The following is a 20,580-nucleotide window of genomic DNA, read 5'->3' as shown; positions in this document are numbered from 1 at the left end:
TCAAAATCCTTGCTAGTTTTCTCTTTCCCAATAGTATACTGGTCTAATTCTACCAGATCTTTATTTCTTAAGGATTCACAATTCCGACTTCAACTTGGAAATTACCTGTTTTGTATTTGCACTTGATATCATCAGATCAATCGCTGACAAGTTGGCATACACAAGCATAATGATGCAATGGGCAGAGACAGACGCTAGTGTTTTACTGGGGACTGATTTTATACGGGAGAAATTAAATTTTTTCTAATTCCAAAGACCTTCTCCTTTATTAGAACATTGGACTGTGGTTATTCCCCTAGAATTTGATTGATGTGATTATGCCTGAGCATGTGAGTTTGGGAGAGATGGGTGTATGTAGGTGTGCATGCCCTTATGTACACAATCTGTACAGAAATCAATATTTAATGGGAATCAGACCATTAGTGAAAACTCTGATATGTATATAAAATTTAGCTTTTCGTTTTTTAAATACTTAACTCCAAGCCACAGGGATCTAGAAACTGAATGAGCAGAATGTGAGGATCCCTTATTTCTACTTTAAGGTAAACAACTAACTTTTGTTTCTAGGTAGTAGCAAGCATATTTGTGAACTTTGTACTTTTCTATGTAAGTACAAAAAGCTTTGTAGGAAACATGACAATTCTTACGTGATATGACGTGGTCCATATATTGAGGTAAATAAGGAGCCCAGGCATCGATGGCTTCCTTCCGTCCTGCCTGCTCAATTCTTCTCAGTTCTGCTAGAAGGAGGGCCTGTGCAGCTTCTCTGACCTGAGAAGACCACAGATCCAAAAAGAAAGCAGATTAGTTGGTGAGGGGTTTAAAACTAGAAAGTTCATAATAAAAGAGCTAGAAAATATACAAACCACATTCATTTATTTACATGAGATACAAACTACTAACCAAATAATGAATTAAGTATTAAAAGTGGAATAAATTGAATACAAGCAAATTAAAGGCATTTTAGTTAATGATTTCACTGAAAAGTATCTTAATAGACAGAAATATGTTTATTTTAATCTTTGGGTTTAAAACTTCATTTTCTTAAGTTTTTAATACATTCTTCACTTTAGCATTTTTAACTTCTAAATTTCCACACAAATATCATTGTTGAAAGTCACCATTACACATTAAATTTGTTTTCTATTTTAGCCTTAAGAAATTAAATTTAACCTTACCTAGTGAATTTTTTTATATTATATGCCAAATAGGTATCGTTTACACAAGCATATGTATAAGTCTACACAATTCATGTATATCTAAGACATGCTTAAACAATTTGTTTGCAACAAGTAATATGTTCCTGTTACGATATTTTTCTAGAGAAGGAAAGTATTTCTCAAAGTTATATTATCTCAATTTTTCTTTCAATGTGGCACACAACTTCTGTTTTGCATTAAAGTTTAGTTTTATTTTGGCAAAAGTGCCATGTCAATTTATTACCAATAATTGAAAAAGATAACTCAGCAGCCTTTGGTAAGAGTTAGAATAAAAACCTGTTAGTTATAACTGACTTTTGAAGTGAATTAAAATATTATTCAATGCAAAACCAGGAAAATTTCAGTATGCTGCAATTCTACTTGGAGTTGAGGCAAGAGAGACCAGGAAGAGGCAAATATGTTATTTATATTTGCTAAATTAAAAATCTTGAATGATACAAACTGCTACAACTAGACAGGTCAAATGCCATAATAAGGAAAATTTCTATAAAACATTTCCAAGTCCCTCATCACACTATATTCTAAGCAATATCTGTTACAGCATAAGTCCATTAACACAAAATATTTACCATTTATTGAGCTTCTACCAGGTGTCAAGCTCTGTACTTACTATTTTACTTACATTATCTTATTTGATCCTGACAGTAATTCCATGAGGAATATATTATTATCCCCACTTTACAAAATAGGGTATGTAAATTGCCCAGTGTCACAAAGTTAATAATTGGCAGAACTGATATTTAAACCCAGGTTTCTTCTAATTCCAAAGACCTTCTACTTTATTAGAACATTGGACTGTGGTTATTCCCCTGGAATTCGATTGATGTGATTATGCCTGAGCATGTGAGTTTGGGAGAGATGGGTGTATGTAGGTGTGCATGCCCTTATATATACAATCTGTATAGAAACCAATATTTAAGAAATGGTTTCATAAAGTGTATGAACTTATCACATACTCACTGGATTTTAAAAAGTAAACAAATATGCAAGATGAAACGCCACTGTTTTACATAGAAACAGAAAAAAACCCCATGAATCCGTATTTTCTATCACATAACAAACAGGTGGTAAGAAATTAGATAAACATTAACCATTTCTGTTTCAAACTTACACTTGTCCAATGCCTTTTAAAGTTTGTTTTCTCTCTACATCATATTGTTTTTCATTCTATCCGTACCATTTTGTTACCTATCCATATCAGCGTTACCTCCAAGCATCGATCCTGCCATCTCCGAGCCAGCATCTCTAGAAGTGGAGGCCTGAATCTGTCCAGTCCCAGCAGGTCTGGTAACATCACACAGTGCATTGCAGCCAGCTGACTCCATCCTGTTACAATGTAATATGTTACAAATACTCTAAATGTTGGCAGTCTGAAATTCTGAAGACTTTTCTTTGTTGTAACTATACCAAAAGCGAAAAAATTAAAAAGGGGGAGGGACAAAACTGCTACATTATCACTGATTTCAATTTATTATTAAATATTTTACACAAAAAATTATATCAAATATATTTCATTTCTAAATCATGTAACTGGTACTTATAAGAACTCTTAAAATTTTAAAAATAAATCTCCACATAAAATATTAACAAATGCTATAAGAAAAACATGTTTCTCAACAGTCTCTTTAAAATAAGACATATATTCAGGGATGGGAAAGCACAGAAATACACACCTACTAGAGCTACAGTCTTACAACCACTTTCAGTTAAAAAGGCATTCACACAGATGTCCAAAGATAGGTTCATGTAAGTCATCTGTGTATTACTAATTGTCAGTCAACAGAGATGTCTTCCCTTCTCTGTCAGAGGGTCTTTAATTAACATATTTATTGATCTCTTTTCTTACAAATGAATCAGATATTTAACCACAATCAGAAATGAAATAAGTAACATACCATCACTTTTGAGGGGAAAAATGAATTCAGATTTTCCATAAAATAAAAAACGTAACAATCCAATATTTACAAAATTTTAAGCATCATTAGCTCTAACCTATGGGAATAAAAGTTATTTTTTCCCAAATTCAAATCTACAACATGGAACTTAATCATATGAAAGACAAGCACTGTAAACCACTGCACTATTTAAAAGTATTGGTACCCAGATATTCTCAATCTATTTCAACCCTATTTTAAAGGTGTCTAAAGTGTATATAGACAATAAATGCCTCATTCTTCCCAAATTATATATGAAGGCACTATTAATTCGCAATAACCTCAATTACCTCCTAGAGATAACATCTAAGACAAGCAATCAAGAATGAATGCAAAAAAAAAAATGCTTACTACCATATTACAAGGTGAGTTATCTGTGATCATAGAATTTTAGCAAATCAATGTTCTGAAATAATCTAAACTGTAGTCTTCTAAAACAAAAATAAAAACCCTACCATAAAACTTAAAATGATTACGGGGGTTGTTAAAAACAGAGAGACAGAATGAAACAAAGAGACAAGCCACCTAGCTGAAGACACAGCCTTTCAGTAAGGAATTTCTCATCAACTGAGAATATATCATATGAGCTCATGTATTTTAGATTATAATTTATCTTCAACAGTGGGATATATACATGTACACACAAAATAAATACATTATAAACAAATATATAAAATAAATATAAATATAAATTACTAGCCAATAATTAAAGTGTTTTAATGTCTCATAAAAGTGGAAGTGTATATGTCAGCTAAATTTTAATATGATGATGATTCTCACCATGGTACAGTCAATAGCTTATTTTTTAATTATCAAATTACTGTCACAACAGCTTAATAAATATGACCCTAATTATTTTTACTAAAATCCAGTCTGAACATATATGTTAAGGTCTATAACAGGAAAACCAAACAAACAAAAAAAAAGAATTATGCTTTTAAGTTCCCATGTTTTCTTTCCAAAGTAATGATACTTAAAACATAGGTTCTGTACTTTATACTGTGCCATTCTTCCCATATGAATGGACTTTTTAGTGAAGAGAGAATTTTTCTGGGTTACATCTGAGATTTTTCTCCTTTTTATATTATACAAACTAGTGAAGATTGAGCCCACAAAGAATATGGTGATATAACTCAAAGCTCACAAGTTCCATTAAACTTCCAGGCAGTATAATTAATTCTAGATGGTTCCTGGGGAACAAAGGTTTGTGGACTTCATTCTCATTTTCAGATCCCCAAAAACACTTTCTTCTAGCATCAATTCCCCAGGGATAATATGGTAGCCTAACTACATACTAAAAAATTGAAATTACAGATTTTTGCTTTAGCCAGAAACAGAAATAGTAAAGAAGATAAATAAGTGAATCCCTATCAGTCTACAGTCACTGTCACTGACCATTATTCTGAAGACTTTTCAGATGAGACTGTAAATTAAGAAACCCCCTCATATCCCTCTCTAACCAGGGCACATGGTGTGTAAAGAGAGCCAAGTGTGTCTGTCACAGATTAATGATACATGTAAAATAATTTCATTAGCTCTAACACCAAAGATCACATGGCAAACAGATGAATCTACCTTTTAAATACCTATTTCACATCAAAGATTAGCATCTTTGTACTTCAACAGCATTCTAGATTACAAGAAATGTGGTTTATACCATACAGGAGTAACATGACATTTTTATTACTGGCCCTTATCATTAAATTATAAAATAGAAATAAAGTTTAAAAACAGATAACAAAGCTGTAAAATAGAAACTTTAGGATCTCATATATAACAAAGTAGATAAATGTGTAAATTAGATAAAAAAGACCATGTTGTAGTAGAATAAGGCATAGACTGAAAGTAAGCTGTTAGAAAGTTGAGAGAGAATACCTTCATTTACTAAGAAACAGGTATGTAAAGCAGGAGTGGAAGCAGGGTCAGAGCCAGAGCGATCAGCATCAGACCGAGCTGAAACAACAGGTACAGGAACTTGCAGAGAAAAAGAGAAGAAATAAAGAGGACAGGATTGAGGTGCAGCAGTTTCTGAAAAAAAGCTCAGTATTAGTGAAGAATGAAAAACAAAGTTGGCAAAATATAATAAATGTAGAACTGAAAAAAGATGTTTTAATCAGTGGGGCATGATTGTTTAGGGTTACAGCAGGGAAATGATATGTTTTATTAAATAGTAATCATGATGTAGTTGACATTCCTCTTAAAACCAAAATCTATTTAATACTATAGTTGAATGACATGTCAACTATTACAAAACTAGGTTTAAAACAACAAAAGCTGCACTGAAAACTGACAACAAACATCAGCAGAAAAGTGTAATTAAATTTTTAAAATGTATCACATAATGAAAATTTATGTTGTCTTCATATGGTCAACTATATTTTTACTAATAAATTATTTCCTAACATTATGTGTAAATTCTTTTAATATCTCAAACTAATATCCAGTAAGATCATTTCAAATTTCCATACTCATTTTATAAAAACTCAATTTAAAATATACCAACTTGTAAAGAATATGTATACTACACTCTTGCTAGAAGAATCCTAACATAGCTTTATTCTTTGGAGTTTAAAAAATATTTTTATGATACAAATGCTTTATATTCTAAAAATAATTACTGTGATTATTATAATCCTTATACAATAGATGCAACAATTCCCACCCCAAAAAAATATGTTACCAGGAAAATGTTTCAACTTAAATTATCATATGAAAAGGCAAAAGGACCGTATGGCACACACATTCTACAACTGAAGGTCAATGTTAAGATTTAGAGGTCACCATTTGACACTTCCTTCCTATGGAGAAATTACCATATGTCATGCACAAGCATCTTCAAATTAATCCCTCTCCTTTCTTCTGTCGTTGAACAGCAATTGGTATGGGCTCCTGAACAGATTAAGCATTGTCTGCTGAATGATATGTTTGTTTTTCACGCAGTGAAGTTCTTTTGTGACTACAGGACAGCTGCATGAAAACAACTTTTCATAATTTTCACACGAATGCATCATAATGTCAATCAGGCACGTGTGAGGTAAACAGGAGGACTAAAGGAAGTACATGAACAGTAATAAAAAGTAGAAAATCCAACTCTATAAACCCTAAGAAGCACATCTTGCACACAGTTTTATCTGGGAAATTATAATTTTTTATTATAGCCTGTTCTTTGTTCCTTATACAATTACAATTGTTTTATAATGCTATGCTTATAACATAATAGGAATAGAGCTGTCCTAAGTCGCATACTTCATAAAATCTAAGAATTCGGTTGTAATCTTGCAAAGAAATCCCAAATGTTTCTACATGCCACTGAATAATTTTTTCAATTTTTAAAGCATTTTAAATTACAAATTACATTATTATGACCTATAAAACATTCACTTCCTCATGCAAAAAGTTGGTAAGCCCTGGTGGCAAGGAGTTTATTTTTATGTTTTAACTTTCATGCCACCAAAATCGTTGAGAAAGTTCCTCTGGTGGTTTCCAATAGTTGGAACTTTTCTATAATTTTGCTTAAATAAAAAAAAAAAGAAAGAAAGTAGTATTGAGTATTATTATTTCTGAAAAGACTGTATCAGCTCTATCTCATTTTACCCTTACTTCTGACAGGACACTAGAATGAGAGAGGAAATTCAATATAAATAAATAAAAATTTAGGACTGAGTGACCATTACCCTAGCCAGGTCAAATAAGCTATAATGCTTTCTCTACATCACAAGTCTAAAGGAAACTAGAAATGCTACTGACAAAACTGCTAGAATAAGCAGAGTAAATCTTAATAGAATAATATATATATTATTGAATATCTTTTTAATGGGAGAAATAAACAGATTCTGGGTGTTTATATTTTTGGAGTCTTATTTAAATGACATTGCATACAGAAAAAGCCATCTACACATCCCTTTAATAAATTCTGGGGCACTAAAAATCAAGAAAAATACTGTATTAGAAATCAAGGAATCAGATTTACTATGCTTTAAAAATCTCTGCATTGCCACCAAACAATACTTCATTCAGACTAACATAACTGAAACGGCAGAATCTAGAACTACTTTCATAATTAATTGAGAATATTAAAATTAAACTCTGCTGGAGCTTTAAAACAATCCACATATGGAAAAATCAGTACTAGAAATAAAGAAAAAAGTTTCACTTTCAAAATCAAAAGCTCAATATTTAATGTCAAATAAATCTGAAAAAGTTATAAGAAGTTATGTGCAGCACTGAACATCAAAGATTCATATCACAAAACATAAGCAAGCATTGACTTCTTAAAACAGAAAAGCTGTCATGTCAACTATCAGTTGACTTCTAATATTAAGGATTAGTAAAACACAAGGGAAAAGTCTCAGCAAAGCTTCAAATGGTAACAGAACTGACACAGTTCTATTATTTTACCTCTGAAAGTCTAAGTAATTTTACAGGTAAGAGTCTCTTCAGCTGCTCACTCTCATATGAATACAAGGTGAAGAAAAATGAACTTCTGTGACAACATATGTATGCATACTTATGCTCTGGCTTCCCTTTAAATGGCATATACAGGCATACCTTGTTTTACTGCACTTTGCTTTACTGCATTTCACAAATACTGATTCTTTTTTTTTTTTTAATTGAAGGGTTGTGGCAACTTCGCATTGAGCAAATCTATTGGCCTGATTTCTCCAAAAGCATTTGGTCACTTCATGTTTCTGTGACACATTTTAGTAATTCTTACAATATATCAAACTTTTTTCATTAGTATTATATTTGTTACGGTGATCTGTGGTTGGTGATCTTTGATGTGGTAATTGTGAGTATTTGGCAGCGCCACATATTGCACCCATATAAGATGGTGAACTTCATTGATAAATGTATGTGTTGACTGATCCACCAAGCAGCCATTCCACCTCTCCCTCTCCTCAGGCCCCCTATTTCCTGAGACACAATTCTGCTGAAATCAGGTCAATTGATAACCCTTCAATGGCGTCATAAGTGTTCAAGTGAAAGGAAATCACACTTCTCTCACTTTAAATCAAAAGCCGGAAATGATTCAACTTTGTGAGCAAGGCATGTCAAAAGTCAAGACAGGTTGAAAGCTAGGCTTCTTGCACCAGTTAGCCAAGTTGCAAAGAAAAAAGTTCTTGAAGGAAATTGAACATGTTACTCCAGTGAACACATGAATGGTAAGACAATGAAAGAGCCTTACTGTTGATATGGGGAAAGTTTTAACGGTCTAGAGAGAAGATCAAACCAGCCACAACATTCCCTGAAGCCAAGGCCGAATCCAGAGCAAGGCCCTAAGTCTTCAGTTCTATGAAGGCTAAGAGAGGTGAGGAAGCAAATAAGAGTGTATATCAATCATACTTTAATAAAAATAAATTTTAAAAAAGAATTGTGCTAAATCTACTCTGCCTGTGTTCTAGAAATGGAACAATAAAGCCTGGATGACAGCACATTTGTTTACAACATGGTTTACTGAATATTTAAGTCCACTGTTGAGAGCTACTGCTCGGAGAAAAATACTCCTTTCAGAACACTGCTGCTCATTGACAAGCATGTGGTCACCAAGAGCACTGTTGGAGACATACAGATTAGTATCATTTTCATGCTGGCTAACACAACATCCATTCTGCAGCCTATGGATCAAGGACTTATTTTGACTTTCAAATCTTATGATTTAGGAAATAAGTCATAAGACATAGTCATAAGACTACAGCTGCCATGGATAGTGATTCCTCTGATAGACCTGGGCATAGTCAACTGAAAACCTTCTGAAAAGGATTCACCATTCTAGATGCCATTAAGAACATTCATGATTCATGAGAAGAGGTCCAAATGTCAACATAAGCGGGGATTTGGAAGAATTTGATCCCAAACCTCATGGATGACTTTGAGGGATTCAAGACTTCAGTAGAGAAAGTAACCGCAGATGTGGTGGAAATAGTTAAGAAAATTAGAAAGAGAAGGGGAAACTGAAGATGTGACTGAATTGATGCAATCATAATAAAATTTTAATGGGGGAGGGGTTGCTTCTTATGGATGAGCATGTACTCTATTCCTGGTGAAGATGCTGTCAAGTTTGTTAAAATGAGAACAAAGGATTTAGAATATTGCATAAAGTTAATTGATAAAGTAACAGCAGGGTTTGAAAGGACTGACTCCAATTTTGAAAGATGTCCTATTGTGGGTAAAATGCTATCAAACGGCATCACATTCTACAGAGAAATCACTCATGAAAGGAGGAGTCAATTAGTGCAACACACTTCACTGTTGTCATCTTTTAAGAAATTGTCACAGTGAACCCATCCTTCAGCAACTACCACTCTAATCAGTTGATAGCCATAAACATCGAGGCAAGATCCACCAGCAAAAAGATTATGAGTCACTGGAAGCTCAGATGATAGCATTTTTGAGCAATAAAGTATTTTTTTAACTAAGGTACATACATTGCTTTTTAGACAATCTGCTACACACTTCAATAGATTATAGTAGAGTATAAATGTAACTTTTATATGCACTGTGAAAGCAAAAAACTCATTAGACTACTTGCTTTATTGTGATGTCAGCTTTAGTGCAGCGGTCTCGAACCAAACCCACAGCATCTCTAAGGTACACCTATCCGTAAGTACTCAATATTTCAATATCTGTGGTCCTCTGATTTTAAACAGGTCTATTTCAGTTTTCATTTGAAATCTGATTCTAAACTCCATTTTTCCCTACTGCCACTGTGATATTTAAGATACATACAGGACAGAAACTTAACATACTTTAGGTAGCAAGTGTTCTCTACATACCGCTCTCTCATCACCCTCCAGGCACATAAACACGGACAGCCCTTCGATACATTTTATCAAAAGGAATAAAAGAAAGTCTATAAAGTACAATAAACCAAATGCAATGCTTAAAGAAGTTCTTTCAAAGGTTAACACAAAAAACGAATAAAATTATTTAATGATGAATCACTTCATCTAAAGTGTTATATGGTGATCACGAAGCTCCAAGGGAAGAGGACAGAGGAGAAGAAGGCATTCCACACTGGGTGTGCCATCCAGCACAGAGATCTTAGCACCACGTATGCCTTTCTGTAAACTTCCTTTTCTACACTTTTGTGTCTTCGGTAGATGGGTATTCTAGTCTTTTAAATCAACATAAAACATTATGGTAAATCATTCATCAGGAATTCTAAGGAAAGCAGGATACGCTTAAAACACTGTAAAGGAGTAGCACAAATATCTGATGGCAATAGGGGAGCACAAAGTTCCAGGCAAATGAAAGGATAAGGACCTACTACAAAGCAGAATGAATTAACAGCTCAAAATAACATTGTGACAGACAGACATCAAATCAAAATACAAAAGTGCTAATAATATTTGAAAATTATAGTAATGTTTACTTAACAACCTATTGGATCACACTGGATTACATCAGAATTGGAGTATGCCTAGATGTAGTGACTATTTTTACCTTGGCCTATAACTTCAGCTGAAGAGTTTAAAAAACAAAACAAAACGAACAAGTAAACAAACAAACAAACAAAAGCCCTTCTGTAGAAGGGCTCCTTCGTTAGAAACATCCAAAACAAATAAATGAGCTAAGACTAAAATCCATGGAAAGAAGTTTCATTGTAGTGAAAGATAAAGTTATAAATACTAACTTGAATTGATACTTGAAGGCTATTAAAATTTTCTACTTCATTTAATTAATACTTAATAAGTGCCTACTACGTGCCAGTGCCAGGTGTTGGGCTAAGCACATAAAAACTCACAAAGACGTTGCCCTCAGGCACTCAGAGTCTAGTAGAAAAAGCAGATAAGTAACCAATTCAAGCACTATCCTAAATTGTATTCCTCTGGATCTCCTCCACTGGACATAAGCTACTCGAAAGCAGAGATTTCTTGTCAGCCCCTTAGAGCCTCAGCACCTAGTTATTGACCTATTGACTCTAGAAACATTAAGAGAAGGTATCTATAGATTCATTCATTCAACAAATATTTACTGAGCACCTTCTACATGTCAGCCACTATTCCAAGTACTTACGTAAAACCAGTGAATAAAACCAGAAAAAATGTTACTGCCCTTTGAGCTTCCAAAGCAGACAAAATTTATAAAACAATTTTTAAAAAAAGTAAGAAAAGTTCAAACACAACATTTTAGGTGGTTTTCAGGTCCATCCACTGACCTGATAAATGTACTCCATGTTTTTTGTGATTGACCCTAGAAAAGGATGGTGAGAAGCTATTGGCTATTACCTAAATGATTCCTGAGATAGTATAACAATGAGTACCTTTTACTTCTAAGTTTAGACAGCCTAAATTGAATCCATTTCTGAAAAACCAAATTGCAAATAATGTAACATAATCTTAAATCTCTAATCTGCTTAAATTTGGTGCCACGCCTACCACTGAGTAAAGATGCAACTACTAATATAAAGATATGGTCACAATCAAAGTAAGTGCTAGGAACACAGAGCAAAGACTTAGGCCATGAGATTATTGAATTGACCAAGACAAATACAGTATGTCAGAATGTAGAAAACCCTAAAGCCATGGGCAAATTTAAGGCTGTATGAACCGTGAACAAAAATTTAGTTGTTTGACATCTTCAATCCCCTTCTCAAGGGAAATGTTTTATGAATTGCAAAATTGTGTATCTAAGAAATAAAAACTATCAAAAAGTACGTGACTGTCAGTATATGTCAATTACTGGTGAACAGTGAATTAACAAGCCTACTATTAGACAAAACCGACTTTTTGTGAGGAAATTATTTTCCAACACAATACTCTGATATTATGTTAATTGAGAAATGATGTTAAGCTATACTACCTACACCATCTTTATTCTCACACCCAAATGTCTGTGAAAGAGCACATCCCCAGCTCAAGTCTTTATATAGATTATTTGCACCTGAGCAAGTATTAGTCACATGTAAGTGACAGTTTATAAAAAAAGGAGCATATTCATGTTTGCAGTCCAAACTTGGATTGTGAGTCAGTGTGCACTGCAGTGGGAGTCAAAAAAAGTAAACATAAGGGAAGAGGAGTTTAAAAGAAAACCAAGGTAAGAGAAGTCAGAGTACAAAGATAAAACTATATAAAACTCTATTGCTTAGTTGTAGTCTAAGAACTCGGAGCTTTTGTCTGTATCTCACCACTTCTTACCTAAATTACTGATATTCATGTGTTACCTACCAGATAAACATAAACTACTCAAGAGCATATACATCATACTAATATAACATCCCAAACAGAGTTATCCAGAGTAAAAAAAGAGCACAGCAAATATATATTAAAGAGAAAATCACAACATGTGTCCATTTCAATCCAAGTAGAAGATGGATTTCATGATAGCAACCTAATGTATTTATTAAGTAACTCTCTCTCAGTACAGATTGCAGACCTTCATTTACTTTAAGAGAAACAACTGTGCTGCTCTAAATGGAAATTCTTAAATCTCTTGCCTTAAGTAAATGCTTTAGAAAAGAGACTCAATGCTCAGTGCCTTCTTCATTGCTCTCAAAACTCTATGCTTTCTGAGAGTAGCAACATTACAGCATAGCAACCTTAATATCTTTAGACCTGACCACGTGAGCAAATTCATTACCATAATGCATCATGACAGTACCACAAATTATACTGGATTGCCTGTATGTGCTATGATGACAGAGGGAGAAACATGCAATCCAAGAAGAAATATCAACTGTAAAGATGATAATCAAGATTGACAATGATGATGACAACAAATAATATCACTAACGGGACTCAATCTTATATGAAGTTTTAAACTAACTAAATGAAATACAATATGCCCTGCCACTGATGTGTATTATATATTACCTGGAAGGTATTTTCAATGATTTGGAAAATAAATACATGCTATTTTAGAAAAAGCACAGATCTAGAGGTAAAATATACTGGTTGTGTCTTAATCATACCACCATAACTACAACTGTACTTTAAACAAATCTCTTACCTAATATGAGCCTGTTTCCATTTCTCCCTGAAATAATACTCTAAAAATATTAAAAATCTCTACAATGTAAATAACTTTACATTATAAAGTAATAGTATAGTTAAAACATTTCAAAAATAAAGGGAGGGGAACTTACACTCCTGGTCAAAGAGTAACATGAGACAGATTTACAACCCTATCTACTAAAACAATCTTTTTTAAAAAAGGGAAAAACACATAAAACAATGATTTCAAGCCACTGGACATCAAACAATGAGAGACTGAGAGTCAAGAATTAAGAGACAAAGTGACCCCTGTGACTGGCTAAGCTTATTAACTTGAGAGGGTTTATAGGCCAAGGAACAGGAAGCGGTAATCAAGGAAGAACCCAGCTGAGCTCCTTCTAGTTGAGGGGACAGAGCTGAGAATCTTAGAAAACCAAGGCAGCTAGAACTCACAGGGCATAGAGAAGAGGGTGGCAAAGATCACAGTTCCACAGAGGTGCCCCTTGAATATTCAGGAGAGAACTATTATATGTATCTAATGTAGAGGAAAGAGAACAGTGCCTCCTTCCACTAACTTGAGTGGAAAAGTCATAATTCATGGTGTATTGGATAGAGTACTCAGGAAGGCTTGCCTTAGTCCTGGAGGCAAATTAGCCTTAGAGCAGTACTCCAAACCCACCTACCACATCATAAAAGCTAGATCAGAGCAAGATAAAACTATTTCCAAGTAACTTAACTTCCTCCCAGGATACAGCTCTAGAAGATTGTAAGGATACAGAAATATTCAGTACCCAACCAGGCAAAATTCAAATACTTGTAATCTAATCAAAGATTTCCAGGCATGCAAAAAAGTAGGAAAGCATAGTCCATAATGAGGGGAAAGTCAATTAAACTCAACCTGGAACTGAGAGATGTGTCAAAAATATCAAATAAGGGTGTTAAAACAGTTACTTTAACTGTAACCCATATATTGAAAAAGTTAGAGATAAGGAGGATATAAAAAAGATCCAAATAAAAATTATGGAAATGCAAACCATAATATCTGAGATGAAAAATACAAGGACAGGACAATAGCAGATGTATATTGCCAAGAAAAGGAGAATGAACTTGAAGACACTGCAACAGAAACTACCTAGTTAAACACAGAGAGGAGAGAGGATCCAAAAATTAAAAAGAGCATCAGTGAGCTGAGAAACACTTTCAAGTGGCCTAATGTACATGTAATCTGAGTCCCCAAAAGAGAGGAGAGAGGGAAGACAGACAGAATATTTAAAGAAATAATGGCTGAAAAATTTTTAATTAATGAAAACTATAAAATTAAGAAGCTCAACTACAAGAAACATGAAGAAAACTACACCAAGGCACCTCATAATCAAATCATTCAAAATCAACAATAGACAATCTTGGCCCATGTGAGCAGGATTTCTGAGTGTGGGGCACTGAGCGATTCAGGGCAGCCCTCAGCCTGGCACCATGTCCCGGGACAGGAACACAATACTCATTTTCAGTGGCTTCATCTCCCTGACTGGTACTGCCTTCTCCCACATCTACTTCGAGCCTTTAATGTGAATGGAGGAGTGAAGGAACAAGCCATAAATCGAACTGGTAAACAGATGTGCAGCCATCAGGGTTAAAAGTGTGGTCTAATCCCTTTGGTGGGAAATGAGAAGGCAATCACCAACTCTGATTATGAAACTAGACACCTTCATGTTTTTGATTATGCAGCAAGTGCAATAATTCACCTTGCTATAGAGGTGTAACAAATCAGACCATTAGGAAGGTTTTCATGATTCCATTTAACTTCTAAAAATGAAGCTCTGGGGAAGGATTAAAGATGGCAGTATGAGAGGAGAGACAGAAGCTTCCTCCTAAAACTGGATACAATTAGAAAATACAGTTGGCACAACTAATCTTGAGAGAGCAACAGGAAAGAGGATGGTGCCAGACTGCATACACCTGAAGCAAAGAGCAGACCTCAGCGAACAGGGTAACGTACCAGAGCTGTGGCTCCACAGGACCTGAGCCCTTCCCCCACCCCAGCTCACCAGTGGGATGAAGAGAAACTGGGCAAGGAGGGAGTGGAAGGCTTGGGACTGCTGAATACCTAGCTCCAGAGATCTGTGCTGGGAGCACAAACCTGCTTTCATGATACTCGCGTGATTATGGGGTTGGAAAGCTAATACAGGCAGAATTCCTGGAGAGACTGGGGTTACAGCCACCTGTGGAAAGCAGGGATCCATATCCGGCTGCTCTGGGACAAAAGCTTATATCTGTGTGCTTGGCCCACTGGTTCAGGCAGTGGAGACAGGCACAGTATCAGGGAAGCAGGGAACAGCTCCTTCCTACCCCCAGGCACCAGTACCGCTCCCCTGTGACCCGTGACATTGCTTCGGGGGCTGAGCAACTCCAGAACAGAGCTTCTGGACACTAGAGGGTGCCATATACAAATATGAAACGTCAAAGGAACCTGGTCCAGAGTAAAGTTATTAAGACAACTCCCAAGAAAGATTTAAATGATATGGACCTCGTGACTCTTCCTGAAATGGAGTTCAAAATAAAAATCACCAACATGCTAATGGAGGTATGGAAAGACATCCAAGAACTCAGGAATGAATTCAGGCCAGAGATCCAATCATTGAATAGCACAATGGAGGGTATTAAAAGCAGGTTGGATTAGGTGGAGAAGATAAATGAAATAGAAACTAGAGAAGAGGAATACAAAGAAGCTGAGGCACAGAGAGAAAAAAGAATCTCTAAGAGTGAGAAAATATTGAGAGAACTGTGTGACCAATCGAAACAGAACAATATTCGCATTATAGGGATACCAGAAGAAGAAGAGAGAGAGAAAGGGATAGAAAGTGTCCTTGAGGAGGTAGTTGCTGAACACTTTCCCAGTCTGAGCAAGGAGATAGTCTCTCAGGCCATGGAAATCCACAAATCTCCCAATACAAGGGACCTAAGGAAGACAACACCAAGACACATAGTAATTAAAATGGAAAAGATCAAGGATAAGGACAGACTGTTAAAAGCAGCCAAAGACAGAAATAAGATCACATACAAAGGAAAGCCCATCAGGCTAACATCAGACTTCTCAGCAGAAACCTTACAGGCCAGAAGGGAGTGGCATGATATATTTAATGCCATGAAGCAGAAGGGCCTGGAATCAAGATTACTTTATCTGGCAAGATTATCAGTTAAATTTGAAGGAGGGATTACACAATTTCCAGAGAAGCAAAAGCTGAGAGAATTTACCTCCCACAAACCATCTCTACAGTGTATTTTGGAGGGACTCCTATAGATGGAAGTGTTCCTAAGGTTGAATAGCTGTCACCAGAGGTAATAAAACCGCAGTAAAGAAAGTAGAACAGCTAATTACTAAGCAAATGCAAAATTAAATTAACTATCCCCAAAGTCAATTAAGGGATAGACAAAGAGTACAGAATATGATACCTAATATATAAAGAATGGAAGAGGAAGAAAAAGGAGGAGAAAAAAAGAACCTTTAGATTGTGTTTGTAACAGTATATTAAGTGAGTTAAGTTCTCTTAGATAGTAAGGAAGTTAACCTTGAACCTTTGGTAACCAGGAATCTAAAGTCTGCAATGGCAATAAGTACATACCTATCGATAATCACCCTAAATGTAAATGGACTGAACGTACCAATTAAAAGACATAGAGTGACTGAATGGACAAAAAAACAAGACCCATCTATATGCTGCTTACAAGAGACTCACCTCAAACCCAAAGACATGCACAGACTAAAAGTCAAGGGATGGAAAAATATATCATGCAAACAATAGGGAGAAAAAAAAAGGTGTTGCAGTACTAGTATCAGACAAAATAGACTTCAAAACAAAGAAAGTCACAAGAGATAAAGAAGGACATTACATAATGATAAAGGGCTCAATGCAACAAGAGGATATAACCATTATAAATATATATGCATCCATCACAGGAGCACCAGCATACGTGAAATAAATACTAAGAGAACTAAAGGAGGAAACAGAATGCAATGCATTCATTTTCGGGGACCTCAACACACCATTCATTCCAAAGGACAGATCTACCAGATAGATAATAAGTAAGGACACAGAGGCACTGAACAACACACTAGAACAGATGGACCTAATAAGCATCTATAAAACTCCACATCCAAAAGCAACAGGATACATGTTCTTCTCAAGTGCACATGGAACATTCTCCAGAATAGACCACATACTAGCTCAAAAAAAGAGCCTCAGTAAATTCCAAAAGATTGAAATTCTACCAATCAACTTTTCAGACCACAAAGGTATAAAACTAGAACTAAATTGTACAAAGAAAGCAAAAAGGCTCACAAACACATGGAGGCTTAACAACATGCTCCTAAATAATCAATGGATCAATGACCAAATTAAAATGGATATCTAGCAATATATGGAAGCAAATGACAACAACAACACAAAGCCCAAACTTCTGTGGGACACAGCAAAAGCAGTCTTAAGAGGAAAGTATATAGCAATCCAGGCATATTTAAATAAAGAAGAACAAACCCAAACAAATAGTCTAACATCACAATTATCGAAATTGGAAAAAGAAGAACAAATGCGGCCTAAAGTCAGGAGGAGGGACATAATAAAGATCAGAGAAGAAATAAATAAAATTGAGAAGAATAAAACAATAGAAAAAATCAATGAAACCCAGAGTTGGTTCTTTGAGAAAATAAACAACATAGATAAGCCTCTAGCCAGACTTACTAAGAGAAAAAGAGAATTAACACACATCAACAGAATCAGAAACAAGAGAGAAAACATCACGACAGATCCCACAGAAATACAAAGAATTATTAGACACTACTATGAAAACCTATATGCTAAAAAGCTGGAAAACATAGAAGAAATGGACAACTTCCTAGAAAAATACAACCTTCCAAGACTGACCAAGGAAGAAACACAAAATCTTAACAAACCAATTACGAGCAAAGAAATTGAAGCAGTAATCAAAAAACTACCCAGGAACAAAACTCCCAGGCCAGATGGATTTACCTCATAATTTTATCAGACATACAGAGAAGATATAATACCCATTCTCCTTAGAGTTTTCCAAAAAATAGAAGAGGAGGGAATACACCCAAACTCATTCTATGAAGCCAACATCACCCTAATACCAAAAACAGGCAAAGACCCCACCAAAAAAGGAAATTACACCAGTATCCCTGATGAGTGTAGATGCCAAAATACTCAACAAAATATTAGCAAATCAAATTCAAAAATATATAAAAAAGATCATACACCACGACCAAGTGGGATTCATCCCAGGGATGCAAGGATGGTACAACAATTGAAAATACATCAACATCATCCACCACTTAAACAAAAAGAAGGACAAAAACCACATGATCATCTCTATAGATGCTGAAAAAGCATTTGACAAAATTGAACATCTATTCATGATAAAAACTCTCAACAAAATGGGTACGGAGGGAAGTACCTCAACATAATAAAGGCCATATATGATAAACCCACAGCCAACATCATACTGAACAGCGAGAAGCTGAAAGCTTTTCCTCTGAGATCGGGAACAAGACAGGGATGCCCACTCTCCCCACTGTTATTCAACATAGTACTGGAGGTCCTAGCCATGGCAATTAGACAAAACAAAGAAATACAAGGAATCCAAATTGGTAAAGAAGATGTTAAACTGTCACTATTTGCAGATGACATGATATTGTACATAAAAAACCCTAAAGACTCCACTCCAAAACTACTAGAACTGATATCAGAATACAGCAAAGCTTTAAGATACAAAATTAACAGACAGAAATCTGTGGCTTTCCTATACACTAACAATGAACTAATAGAAAGAGAAATCAGGAAAACAATTCCATTCACAATTGCATCAAAAAGAATAAAATACTTAGGAATAAATCTTACCAAGGAAGTGAAAGACCTATACCCTGAAAACTATAAGACACTCTTAAGAGAAATCAAAGAGGACACTAACAAATGGAAACTCATCCCATGCGTATGCCTAGGAAGAATTAATATTGTCAAAATGGCCATCCTGGCCAAAGCAATATACAGATTTGTTGCAATCCCTATCAAATTACCAACAGCATTCTTCAACAAACTAGAACAAATAGTTCTAAAATTCATATGGAAATACCAAAGACCCCGAATAGCCAAAGCTTCTGGCGTTGGGGGGGGCGGGATCTTGCTCCCCAACTTCAAACTCTACTACAAAGCCACAGTAATCAAGACAGTTTGGTACTGGCACAAGAACAGAGCCACAGACCAGTGGAACAGAACAGAGACTCCAGACATTAACCGAAAGATGTATGGTCAATTAATACATGATAAAGGAGCCATGGACATATAATGGGGAAATGACAGTCTCTTCAACAGATGGTGCTGGCAAAACTGGACAGCTACATGTAAGAGAATGAAACTGGATCACTATCTAACCCCATATACAAAAGTAAATTCGAAATGGATCAAAGAACTGAATGTAAGTCATGAAACCATAAAACTCTTAGAAAAAAGCATAGGCAAAAATCTCTTGGACATAAACATGATGGACTTCTTCATGAACATATCTCCCCGGGCAAGGGAAACAAAGGCAAAAATGAACAAGTGGGACTATATCAAGCTGAAAAGCTTCTGTAGAGCAAAGGACACCATCAAAAGAACAAAAAGGTACCCTACAGTATGGGAGAATATATTCATAAATGACAGATCTGATAAAGGGTTGACATCCAAAATATATAAGGAGCTCACACACCTCAACAAACAAAAAGCAAATAATCCAGTTAAAAAGTGGGCAGAGGAGCTGAACAGACAGTTCTCCAAAGAAGAAATTCAGATGGCCAACAGACACATGAAAAGATGCTCCACATCGCTTGTCATCAGAGAAATGCAAATTAAAACCACAATGAGATATCACCTCACACCAGTAAGGATCACTACCATCCAAAAGACAAACAACAACAAGTGTTGGCGAGGTTGTGGAGAAAGGGGAACCCTCCTACACTGCTGGTGGGAATGTAAATTAGTTTAACCATTGTGGAAAGCAGTATGGAGGTGCCTCAAAAAGCTCAAAGTAGAAATACCATTTGACTCAGGAATTCCACTTCTAGGAATTTACCCTAAGAATGCAGCAGCCCAGTTTGGAAAAGCCAGATGCACCCCTATGTTTATTGCAGCACTATTTACAATAGCTGAGAAATGGAAGCAGTCTAAGTGTCCATCAGTAGATGAATGGATAAAGAAGATGTGGTACATATACACAATGGAATATTATTCAGCCATAAGAAGAAAACAAATCCTACCATTTGCAACAACATGGATGGAGCCAGAGGGTATTATGCTCAGTGAAACAGGCCAGGCGGAGAAAGACAAGTACCAAATGATTTCACTCATATGTGGAGTATAAGAACAAAGAAAAACTGAAGGAACAAAACAGCAGCAGAATCACAGAACCCAAGAATGGACTAACAGTTACCATAGGGAAAGGGAC

General features: G+C 35.3%; 1 protein-coding gene and 1 pseudogene across 4 annotated transcripts in view; one reads left to right on the top strand and one right to left on the bottom strand.

Moving 5' to 3' along the window:
- Positions 1-20,580, bottom strand: part of WDR7 (WD repeat domain 7) — a 354,103-nt gene that overhangs the window by 215,914 nt on the left and 117,609 nt on the right. For 3 of the 4 annotated variants that reach the window (XM_073213119.1, XM_073213120.1, XM_073213123.1), the window contains exons 17-19: positions 5,030-5,128; positions 2,428-2,546; positions 648-771 (exon numbers count right to left, since the gene is read on the bottom strand). In XM_073213119.1, coding sequence (XP_073069220.1) covers positions 648-771; positions 2,428-2,546; positions 5,030-5,128 — 342 coding nt within the window. The remainder of the gene's footprint in view (positions 1-647; positions 772-2,427; positions 2,547-5,029; positions 5,129-20,580) is intronic. The other variant, XM_073213121.1, reaches the window with a different exon arrangement.
- Positions 11,257-19,259, top strand: LOC140843446 (small integral membrane protein 20-like; annotated as a pseudogene).

This window comes from Manis javanica, chromosome 9 (assembly GCF_040802235.1).
Source record: "Manis javanica isolate MJ-LG chromosome 9, MJ_LKY, whole genome shotgun sequence".
Lineage (NCBI taxonomy): Eukaryota > Metazoa > Chordata > Mammalia > Pholidota > Manidae > Manis > Manis javanica.
The sequence above is the reverse complement of the archived record's forward strand: the minus strand, read 5'-3'. Positions and strand labels throughout refer to the sequence as shown.